The sequence below is a fragment of the Capronia epimyces genome (genome assembly GCF_000585565.1).
Source record: "Capronia epimyces CBS 606.96 chromosome Unknown aczIQ-supercont1.5, whole genome shotgun sequence".
NCBI classification, from domain to species: domain Eukaryota; kingdom Fungi; phylum Ascomycota; class Eurotiomycetes; order Chaetothyriales; family Herpotrichiellaceae; genus Capronia; species Capronia epimyces.
In genome coordinates this window covers 1,629,184-1,642,644 of record NW_006912908.1, presented here as the reverse complement: position 1 = coordinate 1,642,644, position 13,461 = coordinate 1,629,184, and the positions used below count along the sequence as shown (strand labels likewise).

General features: G+C 54.6%; 4 protein-coding genes across 4 annotated transcripts; 2 read left to right on the top strand and 2 right to left on the bottom strand.

The window, feature by feature from the left end:
* Positions 1–127: 127 nt before the first annotated feature.
* On the top strand, positions 128–1,915 carry A1O3_06540 (Atypical/RIO/RIO1 protein kinase; the record flags this gene model as incomplete). Its single annotated transcript, XM_007736658.1, has 1 exon — positions 128–1,915. The coding sequence occupies one exon, from the start codon at positions 128–130 to the stop codon at positions 1,913–1,915; it is 1,788 nt and encodes a 595-aa protein (XP_007734848.1).
* A 675-nt stretch (positions 1,916–2,590) lies between these two features.
* On the bottom strand, positions 2,591–4,081 carry A1O3_06539 (uncharacterized protein; the record flags this gene model as incomplete). Its single annotated transcript, XM_007736657.1, has 1 exon — positions 2,591–4,081. One exon carries the CDS (start codon positions 4,079–4,081, stop codon positions 2,591–2,593), a length of 1,491 nt encoding a protein of 496 aa, XP_007734847.1.
* A 1,081-nt stretch (positions 4,082–5,162) lies between these two features.
* On the top strand, positions 5,163–7,241 carry A1O3_06538 (F-box and WD-40 domain-containing protein MET30; the record flags this gene model as incomplete). Its single annotated transcript, XM_007736656.1, has 1 exon — positions 5,163–7,241. One exon carries the CDS (start codon positions 5,163–5,165, stop codon positions 7,239–7,241), a length of 2,079 nt encoding a protein of 692 aa, XP_007734846.1.
* A 941-nt stretch (positions 7,242–8,182) lies between these two features.
* A1O3_06537 (minichromosome maintenance protein 4 (cell division control protein 54)) lies at positions 8,183–11,330 on the bottom strand (the record flags this gene model as incomplete). The annotated part of the gene is made up of 3 exons (XM_007736655.1): positions 8,183–8,770; positions 8,839–10,982; positions 11,036–11,330. 3 exons carry the CDS (start codon positions 11,328–11,330, stop codon positions 8,183–8,185), a joined length of 3,027 nt encoding a protein of 1,008 aa, XP_007734845.1.
* Between the last annotated feature and the right edge of the window lie 2,131 nt (positions 11,331–13,461).

Here is a 13,461-nt window from a genome sequence, read left to right as displayed (position 1 = left end):
ATGCCCAATATTGAACCCATCGAAACTTTTCTGTGGCGACGTGGACAAATTCGTCTCTCGATCTGCCGCTCAGCCAACAGCTTCAAACAGACCCGCTGAGGATCGTAGTATCTGGTAAAGATCCAATATGGCGGAGGAGACGTCTAGAGGCGTTGCCGACGGCCTGGCTCCCTCACATACATATGTGCCCAATCGAGGATACTTAGACAACGATTCATCCGGCAGCCAGACGAGGCTGAACCTAGGCGACCTTCCACAAGAGAGCTTGACTCTTCACGAAGCGGAAGATGAAGAATACTCGTCTTCTTCCCTTGACGACGATGCGGAAGATGGGCAACTCTTCGACCCAGAGTACCTGGCCTCATCGAATCCATCAGATCTCACCAAATCATATAACCGACAGAAACGACTCAACCAAGCCCGTGCAGACCCCAAAGTGCCGGCATGGCAATATCCCAAGTCGAACCCCCAACGAGCGCCTGAACCAGTATTCGAAGCGAGCCACCAGAAGCTGGCCAAGCTAAATATATCGGATTACGACCAGTATCAGAAATCCGGACGAGGCGATTCAGGGGACGAGCGCCACAAAGACAAAAGCGACAGGGCCACCACCGAGCAAGTGCTTGACCCCAAGACCAGACGCATTCTGTTTCAGATGATAAACTCGGGAATCGTGTCAGAGATCAACGGCACGATCTCCACCGGCAAAGAAGCGAACGTTTATCATGCCCTATCTAGTTCTGAGGACCTCGACACGCCCGACAAGCATGTGGCCATCAAAGTGTACAAGACCAGCATTCTCGTGTTCAAGGATCGCGAGAAGTATGTCACTGGAGAATTCAGATTCCGGAAAGGATTCAACAAGAGCGACAACCGGTCCATGGTGAAACTGTGGGCGGAGAAAGAGATGCGGAACCTCAAACGGATCCACGCCGCTGGTGTTCCGTCTCCCGAACCGCTCTACCTGAAGCGCCATGTGCTTGCAATGACTTTCCTCGGTGACTCCAAGGGAAAAGCCGCCCCTCGACTCAAAGACGTTGAATTCACCGATGAAGACCCCGTTTCGAGATGGCGCAGCGTGTACATCGAGCTATTGGCATACATGCGCATCTTGTTGCAGCAATGTAAGCTCGTACATGCCGACTTGAGCGAGTACAATATCCTCTGGCACAGGGACCGGCCGTACATCATCGACGTCAGCCAGAGCGTGGAAGCCGATCATCCGAGGAGCCTGGATTTCCTGCGCATGGACATCAAGAACGTCAACGACTTCTTCAAGAGACATGGCATTTCTGTGCTTTCGGACAAGAAGGTGTTCCAATTCATCACGAAACATGCCGAGGACGCAGAGCTGGATGTCGACACGTTACGTGTCGAGGTCGAGAAACTGCTCGCCGAGAGAATAGACGAGGAAGAAGACGAGGTGGAGACCGAGGTGTTCCGGAAGCAGTACATCCCGCAGACGTTGGATGAAGTCTACGACGCAGAGCTCGACGCCGAGAATCTCAAAGTGACCGGACGCAATGCGCTGGTTTACAAAGACCTTCTTGCACCTTTGAAAGGCGAGAAGCCGGAGCCCACATCAGACTCGATCGTCACAAACACTTCAGCAAGCGGACAGGCGCGAGCCTCAGGTCAGGAAGTCGAGGGAGACGGGGGCGTGCCTCTGCCAGACCATGACTCCGACGCCTCGGATACGGACTCAGATGGCGGTGCCAGCGCCGGGTCTGACGGTGAGCACTACGAGGATTCGATCGACTCCGGCCCGCCACGCGGCAAGCGGTTCCAGGACAAGGACGAGAAGCGCGACCACAAGCGCAAAGTCAAGGAAGAGAAGCGCGAGAAGCGGGCCACCAAGATGCCCAAGAGCGTCAAGAAAAAGCTGGTCAAGGAGTCGGGTCGGACCAGGCGGTAAGCAGGCATGGCTCTCTTGCCGAGCACTGCACTGGTAGTGAAACAGGTGTCGGTATCAGCACCGGCATTGATCTCCGGTTAGCCATTGGACTCCGCGAAACTCGATAGAGTCTCTGCATCAACAACGGTGCTATTACGCAGGAGCATGTACGCATACTGGATACGCAGATAGGACTACGACCCGGGAGATCAAAAGCGTCAGTGTATGGACTGGCGCGGATTCCATTTCCAATGGCTGGCGAGGCAATGCAAGGCACAAGCCAAGTTCCAGCTCCAGCTCCAGCTCCAGCTTTAAATCCCCGCTTGACACCTCCAGCCGTCACCACTGTTTCTTCCTTCTCACCGCCAACAGCCGCCCGATGAGGGACCATATCCAGGTAAGCAGCCAACCCACCCAGCTGGCCTTCTGGCCTGTTCTTGCACAACTGCGTTTCCTTGAGATGATGACACCAAACAATACACTTGAGATGATACGAGACGGCACGAAGCTAGGACGACGGTCGTGGTTGCACACAACCTCTCGTTTCTGCTGAGATCCACGTGATATCCAAAGAGTACCCTGAACATGGGCAATGCGACCCTCACTCGCGTCATGCGCTATTTCGCAACCACAGACAGGCTAACAGGGCTAAAGATGCGTTCTATTGATGCTAGACTTACTTGATTTGGTCCCTCGTTACCTTCGGCCCTTCAACCTCCTCAAGGCATCTTCGACAGTCTTCCTAGGCAGCTCAGGCACACTGGCAACAAAGCCTTCCTCGTCGGCCCGGTTGATGGCAAACCTGGGCGGCAGAGCGTTCACTCCATCCCAGATATCGCTAGGGAGGTATTCTCCCAGATCGCTCTTGAACTCCAACCTCAACTTGCGATCCTGCTCATAGAGTTGTTCGAGTTGGGTGTGGGCGTCATTCACGATACGCTCCATTTGCTTCTTGGCCGTCCTACGCCGGGCCACCTCGATAATGAGACCATCGTATGCGTGCAGGAAATTAGCGTAGTAATTACACAATTCTTCCATGCCACCAATGCCGTCGTCGATCTTAGCCCTTTCCTCACTCCATCTCATCGCATGGCGCGCAGATTCCGCTATGTAGGCAGACAGTCGTCCGGAGATCTTGTCCAGCAGAGTGAAGGCAGTAGCAGCGTCTGCATAGGCATTCTCTTGTCGTTCTCGCCATTGCGCGATCTTGTCGAGCTGCATTTCCATCTCAGCATGGCGGTCCTGGATCTCCATGACCACGTCGTCGACCTCGGCGGCGTCGTTTTCTAGTACCTGTAGCATCTCTAGACGTTCCTCTTCGTTCATCGGTTGTGCCGGGGCCTGAAGTTCATCCATGCCCATGCCGACAGCTTCGGGGAGGTCTTCGGCGTCTCCTTTCATGGTTTGGACGACAGCTTCGCCGCCACCCTCGGTGTGTTTTATCGCCGTGGCGCAGAGGTCGAAGTGTCTGACGAGACTTTCGAGCGCTTGGGCCATTTCTCTTGCATGACTTTCTAACAAGGGCAGGATGTCAGGTATGGTAGGCTGCTGCAGTTCGCTCTCAGTGCCTGAGGTTTCCACCCTATTATTGAGCACTTCATTGATTGACTGCAAATCTTCCTCGAGGGTCTGGATGGACTGGTTCATTTCATGCTGAGAACTTTGGACATTGTCGATGGCCACTTCCATGGCCTGCCTAATGTTCTCGACCCCTGTGTCATCGACAAAGTCGTGTAGAGTCTCTTTGCCAGCGACATCTTCTGACTCGGCACTGGACTTGAACGCCTCCTCGACTTTTGTCTCCCTCAGCAAGTCGATCGACTCTAGAAGTCTTGCACCGGTCTCGTCCAACTCTTTGACCACGGCCTGGAACTCCTGTTGCACCCCTTGGGCAGCTGTTTCCAACTCAAATTGAATAGTACGTAATAGTTTCAACTGCGAGGTCAACGATCGACGGAGATAGGTTGTTTTGGCGAGGAGCGCGGTGCTCGACTCGACGGATGCACGTGCTTCGGAGAGGATGGTTGTGGCTCGATGGACAAGATGAATGCTGCCCAAGGAACGCTTGGAAGCGACCAGGTACGAGACAAGGGTGTCGACTGAGCCCGGCGGACTAGTGGCGTGCAGGGACTGGGAAGGAGAGGAGCGGGCGGAAGACTGATGAGCAGAATATGGAGATTGCGCCATGGCGGAGACAGGTGAGGAAGTGTGGAATTCCCAAAAAAATTCGAGTCGAAAGGGCACACAGGCCGCGTCAGGCTCATCTGGCCATCTTGTTGCTTGTTGATCGCCGGCAATTATTGGAAGGATGGGTCTGCTTCTGCTGTTGAAGCAAGAATCGGACAGCCTTGCGCCTTGTGTCCCAGCTCATTCCATTTCGTCACGGACTCGAATGGTCCGCAGTCTAACCACCCTCCACCCCAGCGCGGGGTCGGAATCAACACCCGGTGCCGGCGAGCTGTGACGGGCTTCGGAAGTGCAGAGAGCGGGCTGAGGAGTGTGTTGTTTGGTTGCAACGAAGGTCGTAGGTGCCTGGTGTACACGGTACTCCGGACCAGCATCCGTACTTCCCTACTAGCGCTGGAGCCTGATGCCAAATGGCTGCAGTGATGGTGAAAATGGCATCATTTCGCACGCCATCGGCGGTGGCTGAAATCCGCTGGGCAGACAAATGAATATAGAGAGCCCTGGCAGCCAGTCAACGACGGCCACTTGGGGCTGTGTCAATGCCCGGCCCCGGGCTGTACCGGGCCCAAACACTGCTTAGAGCCCTGTCTGCCCAACCAGCAGCAGCAGGCACAGCAAATAAGGTGCTAGGGGATCCGGAAGACCTCGGGCTGACAGTGTTAGTGCCATCTCCACCGTGTTACTTGATTTCCCTTCCGGCGGTGTGGCAGGCCGCCAGACCCGTGACCAACTTGCTCAGTGCTCAGTGACTCTGCAATTTTGCCCATCTTGCGCCATACCACCGCCTCTCTGACCACACCGTCTGTCCGGTTGCCGTTCACACTCAAACCGAGCGCCCCTGACCGCATCTCCCAAAGGACCTCTTTTGAGCTCTCGGGCGCCCTCTTACCGACATCCTTTTCTCTCATCCTCTCTCATCCTCTCTTTTTCTCCCTCCTTGCGCAGAAACTTGCACACTCGTCGTCAAAATATTGCCCCCCCGACAACCGGCAGCCGACAACCGACAGCCGAACTGAGAACGCAGGACCCCGCTGAACGACCCCGACATGTAAAACCTCTTCTGTCCTCGATAAACCCCAAAATGTCGGTGGCCTTAGTAGCGAAGCACGCAAGAGACGATATGGCTGGACCAGAATGGGAAGAGTCGGCCCGGAAAAGACAGCGTCCCAATCCGCAGGAAGAACAGGAGGAACAGGAAGATCACTGCGAACAATCGTCGCATTCGCACCACGCCCAGCACGTCCCAGACGCCTCGAAGGACAAGAGCATCACGATTGCTTCCACCGCGAAACATGCTCGTAAAACCGTGGCCCCCTTCCTGGCCAAACACATACCCTCGCAGTACGCACCCTTGAGCAAATCGGGAAATCCTGCTGGCACCTTTGAAGAGACCAAAGATCCCAACTCAAAATTCTGCTACCGCCACAGACCTGACGTGCTATGTCGCCGACAAGCAGACGAACCGTCAATGGACAAACTACAAAAGGGCTTGGAGGCCCTGTCTCAGGAAGACCGTCAAGGCATCGTCCAGGTCTGGTCCCTGTTTTCGGCGGCGCCTTCGAAACACCGAAATCTCATGCTGCAAGGCATCCTCGCACAGTGCTGCTTTCCCCAGCTATCTTTCCTCTCTGCAAACGTCCGTGAGCTCATCCGAATCGACTTCATCTCAGCACTCCCACCGGAGGTGGCATTCCGCATCCTCTGCTTCTTAGACACCACTTCACTGTGCAAGGCTGCGCAGGTGTCTCGAAGATGGAGCCAGCTGGCAGATGACGACGTTGTCTGGCATCGAATGTGTGAGCAACACATTGACCGCAAGTGCACCAAATGCGGCTGGGGTTTGCCGTTGCTTGAACGCAAGATGTTGCGCGCGTCCAAAAGGCAAATCGAACTTCGAGCCGCCGGCAAATTGTCGCTTGAGGCTGGCCCGTCAGACAATGCTGACAACGAACGAGGTGTTTCCGCAGCCTGTGACATTGAGAACCATGGTGACAAATCCGACATCGAGAAGTTAGCCGATGGGCGCCTGTCTCCAGTAGCCAGCAGGAGACCGCCTCTTAGCTCCAGCGACAGTGAATCCAGCAGGAAGACCCGGCCCTGGAAAGACGTCTACAAAGACCGATTCAGGGTCGGCACTAATTGGAAATATGGACGATGCAGCATCAAGATCCTCAAGGGCCATTCAAATGGGGTCATGTCACTACAGGTCTATGATAACATCCTAGCCACTGGCTCGTACGACGCCACCATCAAGATCTGGAATCTTGACACTGGCGAGGAGTTGAGGACATTAAAGGGGCACGCCATGGGCATACGCTGCCTACAATTTGATGACAACAAGCTGATTAGCGGGAGCCTCGACAAAACCCTCAAGGTCTGGAACTGGAGGACGGGTGAATGCATTGCCACATACAATGGCCACTCCGAGGGCGTCATTGCGCTCCACTTTGACTCAAGCATTCTAGTCTCGGGCTCCATCGACCACACAGCGCGAGTATGGAATTTCCAGGACCGGTCAGTCTTTACCCTGCGCGGGCACACGGACTGGGTCAATTCGGTAAAGATCGATACTGCGTCTCGCACCATCTTTACCGCATCGGATGACTGTACCGTCAAGCTATGGGACCTGGACACCAAGAAATGTATCCACACCTTTGAAGGCCACGTTGGCCAGGTTCAACAGGTATTGCCACTTCCCCCGGAATTCGAGGCGGACGAGGAGGAAGACCAGGCCGAGTCCGACCCTGGCAGCCCCAACAGTCATTTGACGGTGGATTCCGAGAACGGCGGCTTCTCCGCGTCCTTCCACACCGACCATGCTGGCCTCTTCTGTTCTCAGCCCGACCGGCCCCAACCGCCTCGATACATGATCACCTCTGCCCTGGATTCGACCATCCGGCTCTGGGACGTGCATTCCGGCCGATGTATCAGGAAGTTCTTTGGCCACGTCGAAGGCGTCTGGGCTGTGGCCGCCGATACTCTCCGGCTCGTCTCCGGCTCGGAAGATAGCATGGTCAAAGTCTGGGACCCCCGATCCGGGAAATGTGAACGCACCTTTACCGGTCATGCCGGCCCTGTCACCTGTGTTGGGCTGAGTGATAGCCGCATGTGCAGTGGTGGCGAGGACGGCGAGGTCCGCGTCTACAATTTCACGGCCTGATTGTCTTTTTCCTTGGTTTGGTTTTTTTTGGGGGTGCTCGGGTGGCGGGACGAACTTGCAATTTGCAGGAATCAGGAATGAATGGGTGGGCATGACTTGCTATTTCTTGGGAGGTTTTTTTTTTGTATCGGAACGACATGGCCGCTCTGAGATCAAGGTCGGAGTCGGAGTTGGAGTTGGAGTGGGACCGGGACCTGTTATTGCCAAAAGCACTGTTCTGAGTGTTCCAACGGCTCCTGCGACATGTCACTACTGCTGCGTTGTACCTACCTACTTGCTGTACGGAGGCTGTCTGACACTCGTTTCGTTGACTGGTATTGTCGGGACATATATGGTTCCCTCTATGATCTGTGTGTGTGTATATTCTCGGGGCCGGGGCCGGGGCTTGTCCTTGGTCTGGCAGTCGCTTTTCGATCAGGTCGGCTTGTTTCATATCTAGGTGTCTAGGTAAATAGTATCCGAGGTAGAAAAAACAAAAGTCACCACATGCATGTCTCTATACGAGGTAGAAAAAACAAAGGTCACCAATTGCATGTCTCAATACGAGGTAGAAAAAACAGTAGTCACCACTTGCATGTCTCAATATTGACCATTGACCTATGCAGTTGCAGTGATACTACGTAGTATATATAGTAAACCCGACTATAGAGCAGATCGAAGGCTCCCTGTACCCGTTCCCGACCCATACCCGTACCGATTTCGTCCTCTTCATGCATTGTATTGTCTTCTCTTGTTCAGGTCTGGTCTAGTCATCCAACTCACCAGCGAGCGGCAATATTGGTACGGATGCAGAAGCCAATCCCAGCAAGTGGCAATATTGGTACGGATGCAGAACCCAAACCCAGCAAACGCCATAACACCCATAGCGGTCATCATCGCAACACCCATAACGTTCATGATTAGATATATCTTCAATTCTGGTCTATCGTACACGACTTCGATCACACCCCCGTGATGCGTCTCACACTACGTCTGCCGCCCTCGCCCGAGACCTGGACTTTGCCTTCGAGCTCCAAAGCGCGCACGACATCCTGGAACTCGGCGCCGTCGATCTCGACGGAACTGCCGTCGGCGACGCGGCGGTACAAGTCGGCGTAGCGGACGGCATTGCCTGACCTGACAGCGGAATCGTCATCGACCACAGCCAGCACGGCGCGTTTCAGATCTTCCTTCCGACGTCGGTCGCTGGCGCTGCCTCCCTCGGACAACAGGCCCATGTCGATGAGCCCGGTGCGCGCATCTGTGGCCGAGGCTTTGATGGCGGATTTGATCAGGCGCACAGCCTCGGCGACATCGGACTCGACCACGGTCGAAGACAGACGCATCTTGGCGTGCGCCTCGCTGAGCCGGATCATCGATTCCAGCTGCCGCGTCGTCGCCGTGATGCGCCGGTCGGATGCCTGGATTGAGGACCCTAGCGAGCGCATTTGCACGTATGCCTCGGTCAGGGCTGCTGCTGCCGGTGGCGTCAACACGGGATGGATGTTGGAGCGAGCATACGAGATGTACGCGGTCAAGAACTCGACGGGCTGCGGGTGGCCAGGCATGTTAGTGCAAGAGCTCAATGATAAACGGGATGGGAGTGCAGGCAACTCACCAGGATTTCTTCACGGGATGCATTCTCCGGAGTGTCTTCCAGGTACATGCCCACCAAGTGCTTTGCCAGTCGTCGGTCATTGACTTCGTCGATGCGGTCCAGCACAAGGTAGACAAGGTCGAATCGCGACAATAGCGTAGGGGGTAGGTCGATGTTCTGGGGCACCGGTAGATTGGGGTTGTATTTGCTCCCGATGGGGTTTGCAGAGGCCAGGATACTGGTCCTGGCGTTCAGCGTGGTGATGATGCCTGCTTTGGCGATCGAGACGGTTTGCTGCTCCATGACTTCATGTAGGACTGAGCGAGTCGATTCGTTCATCTTGTCAAACTCGTCAATGCAGCACACACCGCCGTCCGAGAGCACCAGTGCTCCGGACTCGAGCACGAGCTGTTTTGATTCTGGGTCACGAGTGACATACGCTGTCAACCCGACTGCCGATGAACCCTTTCCTGACGTGTAGACACCCCTAGGTGCGATCTTGTGGACATATTGCAGAAGCTGGGACTTGGACGTGGAAGGGTCACCGCAGAGCAGAATGTTGATGTCGCCTCGGTATTTGGGACTACCGCCTTTTTCAAATGACTTGTTCGTTCCGCCAAAGAGCTGCAGAAGGATCCCTTTCTTGACATCCTCCAACTCGTAGATACTCGGAGCCAAACTTCTGGCCAGAAGTTCGTAGATGTCATCACGAGCCGCCGTCTCTTTGATCTTGGCTTCTTCTTCGGCAGAGACTTTTCTGGTCCGTTCAACGTCGCCAGCTACTTGCTCGGAGAGCTCTTGCTCAATGGTTGATGCATCGATGCCCAGCTTCCGCTTATCGATTTTCTGAACGTGGAGCACATCGACGTAGGTCTTGAAAAGGGCCTTGATTGTCCGTTGACGGGGATTGACCCGGACAGGGTTGCTTCGAAAGACCCCCGTCACTTCGACTCGATCACCGGCTTTGCAGACGTCGACTAGGTCGTCATAGACACACAGCGACACGTTATGTGGTGTTTGGCCGTCAGGCACCGAGTCAGGCATTTCTTGCAGTTTGATGACCTGCTTGTCTGCGAACAGGCATCGATTGTGGACAATCTGGAGACTGTCCTTGGATTTGCAGGCTGGCCGCGGGCATTCTGTCGGCTCTGCAATCTTGCCGCGGTCGAGGGGCACATACTTGGTAAAATTGCACACGACACATTTGAAGAAAGCTTCCTTCATATCTGGAATGACTGGAGTGGTTCGAATGACCATTCCTTTGACCGCAATAAGCTTGTCTATGTCCTTGGGATCAAGATCACGCATGTTGACAGCTTGATCCAGGCCAAACGGCAAAATCTTCCAGGATCGAATCTGGGCCTCTTCGACAAGGTCGGGCACCTCATCGGCTGCTGGGGCTGGTGTAGCGGTTGGCGTTGCCGCACTTCCCAGATCCGAAGAAGGCAAGGGAGGCACCGAACTGCCGTTCCTTGCCCGTGAAGCGGCTGCGGCATTGTGGGACCGTTGCAATTCCTGCATTTCTTTTTGTGCCAGTTCGACCATTACCTGCTTAGTCGTCTGATCCATCAGGGGGACGATTTCTTGGGGATAAGCTTGCAGTTGATGCCACAATTTCAGGGTGGGGGGGTATGCCTTGAGGTTACGCGCATCTAGGTTGAGTCCCTGTATACCGAGCTTGCGCATGTTTTGCAACATGTCAAGATATTCCTTTTCGTCGGCAACGGGTCCTAACTCTCGTGTCTCTTCCTCAGTGGCCCCATCGGCCCACATGCGGTACTTCTTTGTAAAGTTGTAGAGAAAGTTCTTGAAGGCCGAGATAGAGTCTGGGACGGATATGTTTGTTCCCCAGACGACTCTGGTCGAGTCGCCTCCCAAGGCATCTGCTTCCGATGTATCTGGATTGAGGTTGGAAAAGGTGGCTTCTGAGGCCGGATCCTGAGCATCTCGGACTGGCATGCCATCCTCGCCAACATAGATGCGACGTCGCTGGGCGGGAGAGGAAGCAAACGCGTCAGAATGAATGTCGCCTCTTCTAGTTGAAGAGCGAGGATGTCGATCCTGGCGAACAAAAAGACCACTGCTGCTGCTGGGAATATCAGACTGAAGATGACCGGAGATCCGGCCGGGACTCGAGCTAGGATCGTATCGGACGGGGGATGAGTCTGCCAGCCAGTGGTGAGAATAGTGCGACCAGATCACGATAGGGGTATCAAACCTGCAACTGGCCGAGTAGACGCTCGAGGAGTGGTTTCGCGGTCCCCAGCATCTGATGAATGCCTTGGGGGAGAGCTGATGATCAGTCCATCGCTTGCCAGCTGGGAAGGAGGCGCAGGCGTGGATCGCACCGGCGAGGATTGAAAAAACAGGGGGGACGAAGATGCCACGGCGGCACCTCCATTTGGCGGCTGCCTTGAACTTCGAGGAGTGGCCTGGGAAGGTCGTGCGGGTGTGGAGGATTGTGAGTTGCGGGAGGAATGACCTCGGCGACGCGAGGATGGTGTGGACGACATTGTGGTGGTGGGCGATATGAATGAGGTTTTCTATTGCATCTCAATCAAGGAGAACGAGGGGAACCTTTGAGCAGCGACACGTCGACGCGTCTGACGCGACCGCGTAAAGTGGTTTCTTGGCGGGACAAGACGAGTCAAAACTGCGCTGGTGGCGCGGAGCTTACAAGTTACATGTCCCTACTAGTAGGTGGACCACGTGACTAGGCTTGGCTGAAAAACTCTAATCATATTAATTATACCCGTGAATTTCCTCTCAACAAAGGTTGCGTGGCGAAATGGAATCGCGCTTGACTACGATTTCCCAGTTAAATGGGATTGAGTATCAATCAAGAGATTGTGGGTTCGACCCCCATCGCAACCTTCTGGTTATTTTCTTTTTTGCCATTTTTGCTCCCGTATAGCAACAAGTAGTACCCCGTACGTGTCCGGATTAAAAAAGGTCACACGTGTTCGGGCCCCGAATGATAATTACATGTTGAACAAGTTCCGTCGCTGCACAACTCTTTGTCCTAGAGTGATTTATAGATTCTGTCGCTGAACAACTTCAGACACGTCTTGATTGCCAAGTAACGATCACAGACATGCACCACCATCACCATCCAGCCTCCGCCGGATCTCATTACCGCTTGCACAGGATAGGCACCTCAGACAGCAAGGGTGAAGAAGGAAGGGGAGGGTTCATCCTTTGTGATCGAATCGGTTCTCTAGGGTCAGCAGTCCGCCATTCTACTGTTTGGGAGAGGAGAGAAGTAAAGCAAGAGTGCTAGGTGGGACACGTGGCTAAGGCCTGCTATGGTCACCCCGCCAAGTCCTTGTTGTGAGAACTCGGTTGTGCGTCTTCACCACGCTGGAGTTGGTAGAAGGCATCGAATAAAGGAGTGCCAGGTAAGCAGTGCATCTGGATGTGTGTATCCGTACAGAGTAGTCACGCATCTCCGTTATTGGCGGTCTGGCGGTCAGGCCTGACACTCGAGGAGAGGCGTGGACTCGATACTCTTGGTAGAGTCGACAGCATCAGAGTCCACTTCTCTTCTACGGTGGCTCCTCCGTCGTAATTAGTAGTGGAATAAACCACCATTAATGTTGATTCTGGCACCCACCCTCAGGCCTCTCCTCTGCTATGGCCTGAGCCGCAACTCTTGCGGTGTGATGTTGGCTACGACTGACCGACTAAGAAGCTCACACCGTACAGTCTATGTGTACTCCGTACCACTGTAGGACCTACTACCTAAGGCTCGAGGGGAAGCCTCGGGTTGAGAGAGTGTCAGCGTGCACGGGAAAAGCAAAGCAGCCAATGGTGGTGAAGCCGAAATCACCACGACTTCAACTCTGTATAGCCGGTGGGTACGGCAAGTACTCCGTATTGGATGAGAGATTGCTTCTTCGCCCTTGGACCGATCACGCGGACAATTGCAAAAAGGCGGAGAGGTGTCGAAAGAGAGGACTCCGGAAAAAGAGAGAGGAGATGCGGGTAGAAGTCGGGCAAAGTAGCGATAAGTAGCGGTAAGTACCTCGCGGGCGCAGTCTAGGCGGGGTGGTACCGGCACGATACCTGCGACCCCTGCCATCCCTGCAATGCTACAGGCTGCAGACGAGCGCGCCGGGCCTCGTCAGCCCGAGGGACGCAGGGTGCAAGGTCGACTAGGATAAGCGAGGCCGGAGAAGCTCCAGATCGTCAGGAACAATTCGGCACAGACTCACAGAGAGATTGAGGGTTTATCCACTCTGTTAACAAGTACAAATACTCGGTGCCAGGTGCCTAGGTACATATAACAGGGACTTGACGGCTGGTCACGCGCAGTGGGCAGAGATATATACTCTATCAGCCCTCAGCCCTCAGCCCTCAGCTCTCTGTAGAGGGTGAAGAACACCACAGAGGACAGTTACTCAGTACTACTGGTACTACTGTCTATACCACCACCACCACCTCAAACAGGGCAGCCAATCCTCTGTCCCCTTCAACTTTGTTCCTGATTTGGCACATCTGCTGTTGTCAGCGCCCAACTTACAGCAAGGGGCGCAACACACACCACCCCTTGAACCCTGGTGCAACCCCTGTCCAACTCGGTTCCCCTTCGCCCTTTTCGCTTCGCGCTTCGCCCAACCCTCTGCGTGCTGCTGGCCACGTTGG